A 14069-nucleotide genomic window follows, 5' to 3' on the forward strand; every position below is an offset into this window, starting at 1 on the left:
AAAACTTTATTTCACCTAATGGTAATAGTCATAGTTATGAAATGTTTCTGAAGGATATTTTTATGCTGTTTTATCCCATTGTGACAATTGATTCTCTAGAAAATATTGTATGGTTTCTTCATGATTGAAATAAACATGTTCAAGTTGATGGTTGTGTCATATTTATATATATATCTCCTCACATCTGTCCATTTCTTTCAACAACACTCACCAGAAGTCATTATTTAATCCTTTAAATTTGCTTTATGTATCAGTGCACTTTTCATTTATGTCATTACCAAAACACTATGTCATTACCAGAACAGTATGTCATTACCGCCACGTTGCTTAATTTACAGAAAGCATACCTTTAAAACTGTATGTTCAATCTTGAGGTGCTACATGAAAAGCCTAATGAAATACTCATCCACCTATTCAAATAAAAAACATCTAAAATTAATTTTCCAGAAATTAAACAAAAGTGTGCTTTGATGAACACAGAAAAACACATTTTGATGGTAAGAACAAGAAAATATATGTAATTCGCTGAATGGAAACATTTTGTTTTTTTATACGTATTGTTGAAGGTTAACAATGTTTACAAGATAAATGAGTTTAAATGATCTCCTTGATACATTCTTTGCATTATGATACTTTTTGATCTTGTGATGGTAATGACGTTTTGCAGTGCCAGTTGGCAAATAGATATAAAATACTCAAATTATATTTAAGCTCAGTCGTGGCCATTATTATATCTTTACATCAAAGCATGTAAACATTGTCATGACATAATTCTAACAAAATTCAACCAAATTTCATTCATCAAAATGTAAGATGGCAAAATAGCCCCCAATTGAAGAATCACCCATATATCGTATTCCCGAATATTGGCACGTCTAGTATGAATGAATGTAGGTTGTTTTAACAATGTGAAATAATACTTTTTGACTTGAAGGGATAGTTCACCCAAAAATGAAAATTATCCTATGATTTACTCACCCTCAAGCCAACCTAGGTGTATATGACTATCTTCTTTTCAGACGAACACAGTCGGAGATATATTTAAAAATATCCTGGCTCTTCCAAGCTTTATAATGGTAGTGTATAATCATGGGATAATTTCCATTTTTGGGTGAAGTATCACTTTTAAAACTGCTGGTTAACATGTAGTCAGTCACTATATCGTACTCTTTCCATTGTCTGGCAGAAAATTCGTAAATGAGAAGAGCTTTATTGGAAATTTGGCTAGCCTATATAATGATATTGTATACAGCTTGTGAGCTTGGATTAGGAGAGAAATGTAACGTTCAAACAGTTGGCGCATTATATGTCATCTAGCGACTTTTTGAGCAGGCTTCAACCTGTTGAAAAAACTAGTATATGCTGGTTAGGTATGTTCTGAAGCATGGCAGCTGGTTTGAGCTGATTTATGCTGGTCCTTAGTTGGTCATAAGCTGGTCCTGAGCTGGAGCTAATTGCTTAGGACCAGTTGACCAGTTTAAACCAGCTCAAACCAGCTGTCATGCTTCAAAACATACCTAACCAGCATATGCTGTTTTTTTTTTTCAACAAGGCAGCTACTTTCCTTTGAAAATAGTTGATAACACTGCTAGTAGAAGTTCTTATGTTTCAAGTAATCACGATGAGTCAAACATAGCGGCATATTTCTTTTTCTTTTTTTTAAAAGACGCATTAAAACAAATGATCTTCCAACTGAATGCCCTCGTGCTTAAATGAACTAAATGAGTAGATGAACTCGGAGGGAGAGAAACTGTTCAACGCGGCGCAGATGACTCAGGTTTACAATGAAGATGCATAATCCTCTGGGGACACATTGCTCAAGTTTTGTTTCAAAAGATGAATATTTCCAGCCATTGCATTCATCTTTTCGACTCATTTCGTGTCACTGATGTTTGCAGACAGCACGAAGAGCCTTCCCCACATTCTTTTATTTCATATAGGGGCACAAAATCGACAATAAAATGAGTCATGTTGTTGTGTTCAAGCCGAAACTAATCACACACTCATTTGAGCACATCCGTGCACCTGCAGTTCTTTTAAATAGATCTCACGTAGACGAGTGTGTTTCTTAGACAACCTACAGAAACCAGCAGAAAACCTATTAAAAGGTCTGGGTGAGCATGACAGTGCAGTGTGTCACTGGGGTTCAGGGTCTCTGGAGCAGTGAAGCTGAACCACACAGACAGATGGTGGCTCAGCGCAGGAAGAGCTCACTCAGTACCCACACCTGTTGACTCAAAATGACAGTCAGAGCCTCATTTTGTAGAAACGCTGCATTAATTAATGTCTTTGGTTTCATTGTGTGTCAGACAGAGAAATGCATGAGGTATACGATCAAGTTTCATTACAAGGCACCATGGGATTTCATTTGATGTTTCATGTATTTATTGTTGATCATATTTTACAAAAAAAACATGTCCATATTCTGTAAAAACTATGTTATATGTGAAGTATGCAAGTTTTACTTTGATCTGGATAAATAATTATATATAGCACCGTTCACGAGTTTGAGGTCAGTGAGATTTTGTAATACTTTTATTCAGAAAAGATGCATCAAAAGTGAGAGTAAAGACATTTCATTTCAAATAAATGCTGTTCTTTTTAACTTTCTATTCATCAAAGAATCCTGAAAAATAAAATGTATCACGGTTTCCACAAAAATATGAAAACAGTTTTCAACACTGATAATAATAAGAACCATGATTAATATTTGGACACCAAATTGAGCAGCAGCTGAGATTTCTGAAGGATCATGAGACACTAAAGACTGGAGTAATGATGCTGAAAATTCAGCTTTGATCACAGGAATAAATTACATTTTAACATCTATTCACATAGAAACTATTTATTTGAAATAATAATTCACAATATTACTGTTTTTGCTGTATATCGATCAAATAAAAAGTATATATAGTACTATACTATTGTACATACACAAGTCAAATTGAGCAGTGTTGACACATTAGTCTTTATTTGTTTGGTAAATGAATGTAATGCACTTGTCAATAACAACACTGAAAAAGGGGATACTTGATCACACATTTCTCCACAATTGTCAATAATTACAGGTCATGAACATGATGCTTAATCCATATACAAGCCAAAAGATATAAAGCCACCCAACACACGTCCTCGGTTTTTAAAATATAAATCAAACCCCAAACTGGACAACAGAGGGAGACATTTTGCAAAAAAGAAAAGAAGGGGAAAAAGGGGGAAGAATCATCTTTATACATCAAGATTTTATCATGTGTCATTACAGTATTTAGTCAGTTTTGTTAAAGGTTAAATTTGACTCAGAATGCACAAGATTAAACATAAGATTGATTTCTCTGTAATATGTTTGTTCACTGATATATGGGGATTCTTTTAATTGATCATTTCCAGACACATTTAAACACAAATGCATACATACAACTTTATGTTATTAATTATAATATGACTTATTTGCACCTCACAAATAACATAATATTACAAGTTGGTAATATGCATTATTTTGCATTTTGGATGAAGTTTTAAAAGGTACACAATATGGTTTCATTTGTTAACATTAGTTAACTAAGGATGAACAATAGTTCTACAGCCTTTATTAATCTTATGTCAACTTAACATTAGTTTATGCACTGTGAACTAACACAAACAAACAATATCATTCTATTTCTATGAACTAACCAATATTAATAAACAAACTGCTCATTGTTAGTTTATGTCTATGCATTAACTAATGTTAATAAACAAGACCATTAAATATTTAAAAAAAAAATGTTCTCTACTTAAAGAAAGCCTGCTGTGCCTCTAAAATTTAATTAAAACACAATTGTGCTTTCTCCACAAATAACCTGACAGTATTAGTGTTTGAAGAATCATTTAATTAGACCTGAGGATTATTCCGCTTGGGTGGATTGTAATAAATTGGATATATAAAATAAATAAATGGGCAAAAATTGAGCTGTGGGAGATTAGCAACCAGGGGAATGACAGACACAGCATGACGTTTAGCTGCGTCCTTAAAATGATCCCGGACACACACATACACGGCAGGAGAAAAGCAGCATACAAAACACAACCTTCATTTTAAGCAACTATTCAAGAATATGAGCGGTGAGTCATTCTTCAAGGCTTGATTACACAGCTGTATGGTATGACGAAGAGTGAAGGACATCTTTGAAATGTGTTATTAATATAAAGGGAATGCTATATTGTGCCCACACCATCAGAGAGAGAGAACTATAGACAACTTGACATAAGATAAAACACTAAAGCACTACGCACTGACACACTTCCTATGCTGCCTGACAGTCAAAGGCACATTGAACTGAACTCAAAGTACTGGACGAATACTGCGATAACCTCTTTGCTGTCATCAATACTTCCTCAGGTTTCAAAATGTTTGTTTTTGATCCTAGAAAATACTGTGTATTCTTCCAAACATGCACTCATTCACCTTGCGTCATGCACTTGCAGATCTGATTCAGAAGTCGGACAGACTAAGTTCAGTCTGAACTGTTTTAGCCCTTCGCAAATGTTAAAATGTTCTAAACCCCTCAAATGGGTGAGAGCTGAATATGTTCTGTCGATGCCAGCTCAATATTTACACATTATACAGCTCTTAGGGGTTTAAAATTAGTCTTTTATTTACAAGTGTATAATAGTAGATGAATTGATTGTACATTAAGGTGGAGGGTTTATTGTTAAAGCTCTATGAATGAATGAATGAATGAATGAAAGCACACGGTTTACGCTTCTCTCATACTGTGTGTCTTTTTGAGTGATTACTTTAAGGCACTTGTAGCATCGTTTTATAATTAATTGTTTTTCATGTCCTCCGAGCGATACAAATGTAAAGCAGCTGTTATGATGCGATTCATCGTCACTATTGAACAGTCCATGTTGATGCTTCCACATTAGTGTGACGGGGTGCATTCATCACAATGATGGATAAAGGCTGAACATCTTATGTTTTATAATGAGGTATATTCAACATTGGCAAGAGGAATTGCACGACTGTGCACTTGTTTGAATACTTTAATGAATAATGTACTGTTGAATGAACTCCGTCATCATTGTCTGTCTCACTGCCCCCTTGACCTTCATTGGTTTGACTGAGCAAAAGGTTGTTTGTATAACAGCTGGAATGAGAAGGATTGATTTGCATCTCATTTGTCAGCTGATGAATGTTAGTTTAGTACAACCAATGGCTATTTGGTTACTTTGGTTACTTATTGTTGTTCTCGTTGCCTCCCTCATTTGTCGCGGCACTGAGCCGGCCGTGACAAATATGGGGGCTCGTCCGGGATGATTGTAAGGGGGTTTATTTTAAGGGGGGGTGTTTTGCTTGTGGGGCAGGACTTATGAGGTACTCATTATCTGAAACGCCTGCAGAGTAAGATATAAGAGTTTTTGGTCCTCTGATTTAGCCGTTTTTCTGTTACTCTCTGTTTTCGTTAGTTCTGGGTTGTTTCGCTGTGATTATACGTTTGTTTTATGTTTTAGTTTAGTTTGGGGTTCTTAGGTTTGGCCGGCCTGTTTGGTATGTTTGTTTATTACTTTCATTACTTGTTTGCTGCCCTTAGCATTACTTTCAATGTTAATTATTATGATTTTGTAAGTTTAATTTTGTTAATAAATATTCTTTGATTCACTGTTGTTCTCGTTGCCTCCCTCATTTGTCGCGGCACTGAGCCGGCCGTGACACTTCATAATTCAATGAATTAGAAAAAGTTCTAAATAAAATTTCTCCAGGTCAGATAATAATTACAAAAGGTCTAGCTATTTCAAAACCTAGTGAGCGTCTAAAGCCATAACTCACAATTTGGCAACAATATTCTAAGCATAAAAACACAACACATAAAGGCTCTGTTTACACCTGGTATTAGGATGCATTTTGGACGATCGGATCACAAGTGGACGAGGGAGGCACATACCCGTTTACACCTGGTGTTTTAATCCTCTCTTTTGTCCACTTTCAACCACTTCTGTCCTGATTTCTTCTAGGGAAGAGTCCATCCAGACATGACGCGACGCCATGACACGCGATGTTTTACATGCTAATCAAAGTCCACGTTCACACAGCAGCAGAATACAGTTGTCAGTCCTTTATTTGAGTCCTTAATATGGTTACGTTCACACGCAGTATGGTTATTTATGGGAGTGACAACCGCATTCTATAACTGAACTCACACCCGTAAATTTTCAGGACTCACAACCGCATTCTCGGAATATTCGCGCTGTGTGAACGAGACATTTCGAGGCTCACACCTGTTAAGTAAATGCGGTTGTCAATCCCAAAAACTGACTGTGTGAACATGGCCAAAGTTTTTGTCCTAGCTAGCCGCGACAGTGAAACGCGATGAATCTATTTTAGAAACGGTTTCTATTTTTCTGTGACGTCGCGGCTGGAACAACACCACAAAGTATGGCAATGATAATATCAGGTATTTAATGTTAAAAGTGTCTAATGTGAGTTTGAATATAATTTAGTGTGTCTTTTATAGCCGTACTGAAAGCAACAATGGACGATTTACCGAAGATCTTCGAAATAAATAAAAGGAAACGAGAACGTTCAAACTGTCCACTCATTGTAAACAGACAAGTGTATTATATGACAAAGATTGTTTCAGTAACTCAGTATGTATTTTTAATTATGTTAAAATGGAGTAATATTCATAAATTTGTTGGGAGCCCACCCATGCGTTCTTTTGATTGGCTGTGATTTTTGATTGACTTTATCATGTCTCATAGTCGCGTCGAGTCTGGTGTGGACAGACAAATTGTTGCTGGAATCTTATCGCATCGCGTTTGGTTAGGACACGATGTATGGGGGTGTAAATGTATGTTTTTTTTTTTTTCAAATCTTTCTAATCAAAGTCCCTTTCAAGGAATATCTGTTCACTCGGCCACCATATTTGCAACGGCTCCGGGCAGCTATTTCAATTCCTATCTATTTGAATGGTGGGGTTCCTGAAATCTCCAAAACTGCTTGGCCAACTCACAATTAAATAACATATTAAAATAGCTTAAATAGTGTTTAAAAAGCTTATTTTTCAGGCTAGATGAGCCAATGCGCATGAGCAGTCCTAAGCGTGAGTCTCAGGTAGAGTTTCTAAGGGCAGCCATGACTTGATCAATCAGCGATTGGCTCTTTTACTTAGAAGGCGGAACTTATTCCGCCATATTGAGCGTTGCAGTTTCTCCCATTCATAACTATCAGAGTAAACCGTCTTTCTCTATCTATCTAATGGACAAAATAAGCTTGTGCAATTTACATATGAACGCGCACGGAGATGACGAATATGAAGGTCTGTGTGTGTGTTAGAAATCAGGAATGGTGAGAGAACACTGTGCTTGGTACATTTTTCACCTTCAAACCAAACTTAGGCCGACAAAGTTTAAATACAGTCTGACTAGCATGCTTCCCATAGTTCAGTAGGCGAAGAGTAGGCGGTATATTGCACTGTTCGATCACATTCGACCACATGACTGTATACACTATGAAGGCAATCCGGCTAAATGCGTTTCCGACTACCTCTGGAAGTGGTCGAAAGTAGACAAGCTCAAAACTTTTTACACCCCATTTACACCGGTATTTAGCATCGTCCACCATCTGATTGACCAAAACGCATCTTAATGCCAAGTGTAAACAGGGCCAAAAGTATGCAAAACTAGTCGATTTTAATTAGACTTAACTATGTTGGATGCTTTTTCAGTGCCTTTTTCATGATGGATACATATGATGCACTATAAATGCTGCCAAAAGGAGGTATCTTAAAAGGCAATATAATGTTGCTGCCTACACCTTTTGGACCAGCATATGATGCCTGAAAATGTTGATTAGGTAGGCAGCTTACTAAGTTTTGTAACAGAGCTCATCTTTCTCCTCCCCCTCTCCACTGAACATTATGTACACTTCCACTACCAAAATAAAACTCTACTGGGAACCAGAGGCGAAATGTGATGAGGGGAAGATTTTGTAAATGTAAACAAGATGGCAACCATCAGGTTTTGGTAAGATATTACAAGCATAATTCACTAAATATACAACAAATAAATAGGCCACAGAAATTATCATATTTTGTTAGATTTTGGAGACCTTTTTATATTCAGTCTGGATAACAACATCACTCACTCATCTTGCATTCATCATAACAAAAAGCCTTGAATAATAAGAAGCCTCTAACAAGCTTGGCCTCGTCTTTCCACAGAAGGCTTGAGAGAGCGAAATTATGTTTATCTAATGAGGGCCATGATCTTGAATTGGCGGTATTATCTCTTAAAGACAATATTGGCACTGAAGTGAACATACACACATAACAAACACAATAACTTCATAATTCAGAGAGCAACACCAAACAAAGCAACTACAGTTATTTACAGTAAATGACATTCATCGCTTAAATACATGAGATCAATCAGATCAAGCTCTCCAAAAGGATCTCCTCCAAATGGACCACTTTAAGACATGCGGATGTCCTAAAAATGTCCAGATAAAGTTTGATACTTAATGTTGATCTTAAATACTAAATCTCTCCTAGCACACCTAGATGTAGTTTCTGACAGGCAGTCTTAAAATTAAGATTTCATGTAACAGCTGTTTCAGATGCTGGTCTGAAGGTTTCCATTGAGCAGTGCGGCGTTTTGCGTTTCTGTCATGACGTCGTTGACCATTCGAGTCCTGTCCTGTCGGCTGTCGCTGCGGTCGATCTCATCCAAGCCACCTACTCTTTTCAGACACAAGACGTTTTGGAAACTCTTTTTGAAGTTGTCCGACAAGAAGGCGTAGAGGATGGGGTTGGCGCAGCTGTTGGCGTAACCGAGCACCACCACAAAGTCAAAGGTGCTCTTCAGCACAGGTGTGGTGGGCACGGTTCCGGTCACAGAGGTCACATTGAATACGTAAAAAGGTAACCAGCACAGCACGAACACCACCACCACGATAGACACCATGCGGGTGACTTTGCGCTCGGAGCGCTTTCTTTTGGTGGAGCCCACCCGCATGCCGGAGGATTTCACCTTTATGACGATGAGCAGGTAGCACATGGAGATGACAATCAATGGCAAGAAGAAGCCCAAGAAAAAGGTGTAGAAGATGAAAGCGGTGTAGTAGGTGTTCTGGGGCTCCGGCCACAACATGGTACACGTCCGAGCCTCGTTCCTTTTGGCGTTCACGCCGCTGTATATCATAATCGGTAGGTTGACCAGCAGAGACACACTCCACATGGCCAGACTGATGGTTTTGGCCATGCGCGGCTTTCGCCATTTGGTGGATTTGATCGGATGCACCACGGCCAGGTAGCGATCAAAGCTCATGACCGTAAGAAAGAAGATGCTGGTGAACTGGTTCATGGAGTCCAGCGGTTAGGACAACACGGCAGATCGCGGATCCAAAGGGCCAGTGGAGCAGCAAGAGCTGAATGGCAATGAAAGGCAGACTCAGCATGCACAGGACATCTGCCACTGCCAGGTTCAGAATGTAGATGTTGGTGACGGTCTTCATCTTGGCGTAGCGCAGGATGACATAAATGACCAGCGTGTTCCCACAGAGTCCCACCGCACAGACTACAAAGTACACAAATGTGATGACTACTGAACTTGTTTGGTCGAAGCCATGGTTAGTGGTATTGTGAGGGTAAATCTCCAGACCAAAGTCAGACTCGTTCCCTGGGAAGAAACTATTGTTCACCAAGCGGTCAGGGAGGGACAGGTTGGAATTGGGCATGAACGTCCATGTGTCCATTTTGGCAGTGTTTATTCACCGGGAAAAGGCTTATGAAGATAGAGTCCACAGTTTAATATGAAACCTATGGGCATTTATGAAAAAAAAAAGGAAATATGAGTTAACAACCAATTTGCAAATTTCGATAATGTCACATCTACATATGCCTTTTTTTGTGTCTCGAATGAAAGTAATCTAATCCAAACAAATTCTGAGATGTCGCATGTGAATGTAATTGTTTACGCATAACTGAAGACTTTTGGGAGCATTAATGGTGGACTGTAGATCTGATTTCCACGTTACACTCTTAAAAATGGTTTTCCAAAGGGGGTTTTCAGAGAGATGCCTGAGAAGAAACAGCATTTTTGGTTGAAAATTGAAAAGGATTAGTCCACTTTTAAATAAACTTTTCCTGATAATTTACTCACCCCCATGTCATCCAAGATGTTCATGTCTTTCTTTCTTCAGTCGAAAAAAAATTAAGGTTTTTGATGAAAACATTCCAGGATTATTCTCCTTATAGTGGACTTCAGTGGCCTCCAAACGGTTGAAGGTCAAAATTACAGTTTCAGTGCAGCTTCTATCACCTTGAATGTACTTCCGCTTTCCGCATTCTTCAAAACGCTTACGCCATATGTCCTACACCTTCCCTATTCAACTTACAGAACGAACGCGGCGCCAGTTTAGTTTTTTTCCGTAAGTAGAATAGGGAAGGCGTAGGACATACAGCGTAAGAGTTTTGAAGAATGCGGAAGCACATTCAAGGCGATATTTTGTGTTTATAGAGGCATATACAGATGTATTGCATGTAATGCGAAAATGACCAATCGTTTCGCTAGATTAGACCCTTATTCCTCGTCTGGGATCGTTTAAAGCCCTTTGAAGCTGCACTGAAACTGTAATTTTGACCTTCAACCGTCTGGAGGCCATTGAAGTCCACTATAAGGAGAATAATCCTGGAACGTTTTCATCAAAAACCTTAATTTCATTTCGACTGACGAAAGAAAGACATGATATCTTGGATGACATGGGGGTGAGTAAATTATCAGGAAAAGTTTATTTAAAAGTGGACTAATCCTTTAAAGGGATAGTTCACCCAAAAATTGTACTCACGCTCAAGCCATCCTAGGTGTATATCTTCTTTAAGATGAACACAGTCTGAGCTATATTTAAAAATACCCTTAGTCATCCAAGGTTTATAATGGTTGTGAATGGGAACCCAAATTTTAAAACGAAAAAAAAAAAAAAAATGTATCCATCCATCATAAAAGTAATCCATACAGCTCCAGAGGGTTAATAAAGGCCTTCTGAAGCGAAGCGATGGGTTTTTGTAAGAAAAATATCCATATTTAAAAAATTATAAATTCAAATAACTAGCTTCCGGCGGATGACACAGAATGCGCAAGTTGAATTGCGCCAAATGAGTAACCCGTGACGTGATGTATGACGTGGATGCAGGAGTATCATAAGTTTAGACGCCTCTCACGGTTCAAACAAATAGGGCTGTGCAACAAACTCAAACTCCTCTCCTCTTCTTATATCAAAATCCTCCAACAAATTCTCTTTAAAATGTCTCATTTTATACTTTTAAATCGATGTGCGCAGTAAGCTAGTTATTTGAATTTATAAAGTTTTAAATATGGATATTTTTCTTACAGAAACATAACATTTTGCTTCAAAAGGCCTTTATTAACCCCCTGGAGTCATATGGATATCTTTTATGATGGATGGATGCTTTTTTTGTTTTTCATTCACAACCATTATAAACCTTTGAGGACTAAGGATATATTTAAATATAACTCTGATTGTGTTCGTCTGAAAGAAGATAGTCATATACATCTAGGATGGCTTGAGGGTGAGTAAATCATGGGATAAATAACTTTTTTTTTCTTTCATAATGTTACAAACACTTTTTCCACTATAAAGAATCTTTTGTTAAATGGAAAGGTTCAATGAATGTTAAAGGTTCCAGATGCCAATAGATTTCTCTATCGTTTTTAATTTGATTATGCTGTTCGCAGTGCTTCATGGGATTGTAGTTCTTTCCCTCACTAAAGCCGTCTTGTACCTTTGTATTTTTGTCTGATTTTCAAAAAATGTTTTGCTTCAAATCAAAGTTTGTAATGTTATGATTCACCTTGTAGCTGATTGGCTTGGACTTATCACTCTTTAATAAAGACTTTTTTTTAAATCCCTATGGGGAAAATGCATGGGAAAAAATACTTCTGGAACCAGCGCTGCTGAAAAAGGGGGCAGGAACTGTTGAACTCATAAAGACCCTTAATTTTTTAGAGTGTAGTAGAATGAATTGTGTGATTTCAGACTCAATGTTCAGGAGATACAAATGCACACAACATTTTTTAAATCGAAATTTTCAGTTAACTTTAAATCATAACTATTTTCACTTGATCATGCATTTGAGACTAATACAAGTTGTGATGCAACCAAGTGTAAATGTGCATGGTTGTTTACTCCCTAAACGGGATTACGTCAGCATATTGAAGTTTGGGAATCCCATTACTCACATGTGAGTGAGAAAGACACATGGATGGAGCAACCATGAATCTCAAACAATCACTGCAATATGGGGTGTAATATGCATTCAACAGAAAAGTGAATTCTGATATATTTGAATATTGTGAGACTGGATTTATATCCGTTCTGCTTAAATAAAAGCGTTATTCAAGTAATCATTTGGTGAAATCAGGTGAAAATGGAATGCAGGTCACTCAAAATGCATAAACAAGCCTATCGAATCTGATTATGGATCCATTATACTTGCAATTTTAAGGTCACATGCTGCTTACAGGTCTGATCTGCAACTTTGGATAAACAAGGACTTTACCTTGCCTGTCTGGTTTCTACAGATCATTGACTTTTGCCCTAGCAAATATTGGTTTAATTGATCTTTACTGAGCAAACAGTATGAATATTCGACCCAAAAGAGATAGTCTGACAAATTAATTATGCTGCACAGCTCATCCAAGCCTCGTATACATGAATTAATATAACAGTGAAGTACTGCAGTGCTGTTCTCCCGTTTCCAAATCGTGTCGATCTACATCCCACACAATATCACAGCATCTTCACAGAGAAAACACTACAGAAACCCAACTGAGATCAAATCATACACTAGAGTTTCCTAAACCCTCAATGATGGATCGGTCTGCTTAAATACCCTTACGAAAATTAACCATGGTTTTACTACAAATAAAACCAAAAAAACATGGTTATTATAGTTAAATCATGGTAACCACAAATTAACCATGGCTTTGCTACTCTAACCATAGTTTAACCATGGTATTTGTGGTATAACTGTGGTTATATAAATGATAATCAATTAGCTAAAAAAAACATGGTTACTACACTTTTACTATAATGACACCATGATTAATTTTCGTAAGGGAAATAGACAATTAAATATCCTCTCTAAATATCCTATGATTCTATCAAGTACACGACATGTCTAAATAAATTATATAAAATATAGGCGATATATAATGGATTATTAGCTATAGCAAGTAACGTTAGGAAACAAAGTCATTTTGACATTAGCTAAAACATTCAACTGATCCAACTATTTTAAACACGTTTTTTACCTAACAATTTGTAGCCTACTTATATAAATACTTTTTTTCCCCCAAATAATAATGTTAAATCGTATATATAAAATGCCATGTGAATTAGCATGCTGTAAAAAGACATTTATCTGATGTCTATATTTCACTTTAAAGATTTACCTGTAGTTATGGGACATCTTTGGAGATCCATTCCTGGAATATAGCTTCACATGTTTCCATTGGCCACCATAATATTATCGAAAACTGTTCGAGAAAGTGCGAAATCCAACTAAGAATAAACGACACTCGGACTTGACACCTCCTGATAAGCCCGCGCGTGTCCGTTTGTGCGTCAGGACACCGGCAGTTCCCCTCAGATAACAAATAACCGTTATTTCTGTAGAAAATACACTAAAACATACGTTTATGAGCGAATGTCGCACTTAAACTTTACAAACTTTAAATTTAAGTCATGAAAACGAAATTTCAGTGGCTGCAGTCGAATTCCTTTGGTATTTTCAGTCAGAGCGCAACGATGTCAGTCAGATCCTCGCGCGCGTGTGCTGCTGGAGCGCGAGACCGAGTGTGAGTGCAGCTTCCCGCTCCGCGTGCAGATGGAGCTACTGGTCCGCCGAGCGCGCGCGCTTCCCGCCTCCTCGATATTATATATCCTGCGCAGTGGAGATGCATTAATCTAAACGACGTGAAAGGCTATATTCAGTTGTTTTTGCTGTGTGGTCTTGATAAGGATACGGGAATATGGCAGGGGTCAAAATTATTTTTTATATGAATCCCCC

The 14069-nt window shown here is 37.5% G+C and overlaps 1 protein-coding gene across 1 annotated transcript; it reads right to left on the reverse strand.

The window, feature by feature from the left end:
- Positions 1–2944: 2944 nt before the first annotated feature.
- Positions 2945–13973, reverse strand: sstr2a (somatostatin receptor 2a). Its single transcript, XM_048170381.1, is given in 3 exon segments — positions 2945–9351; positions 9353–9797; positions 13453–13973. Coding segments are annotated over 2 exon segments (1140 nt in total). The 5' UTR covers positions 9734–9797; positions 13453–13973; the 3' UTR covers positions 2945–8592.
- Between the last annotated feature and the right edge of the window lie 96 nt (positions 13974–14069).

This window comes from Megalobrama amblycephala, linkage group LG20, assembly GCF_018812025.1.
Source record: "Megalobrama amblycephala isolate DHTTF-2021 linkage group LG20, ASM1881202v1, whole genome shotgun sequence".
Taxonomy (NCBI): domain Eukaryota; kingdom Metazoa; phylum Chordata; class Actinopteri; order Cypriniformes; family Xenocyprididae; genus Megalobrama; species Megalobrama amblycephala.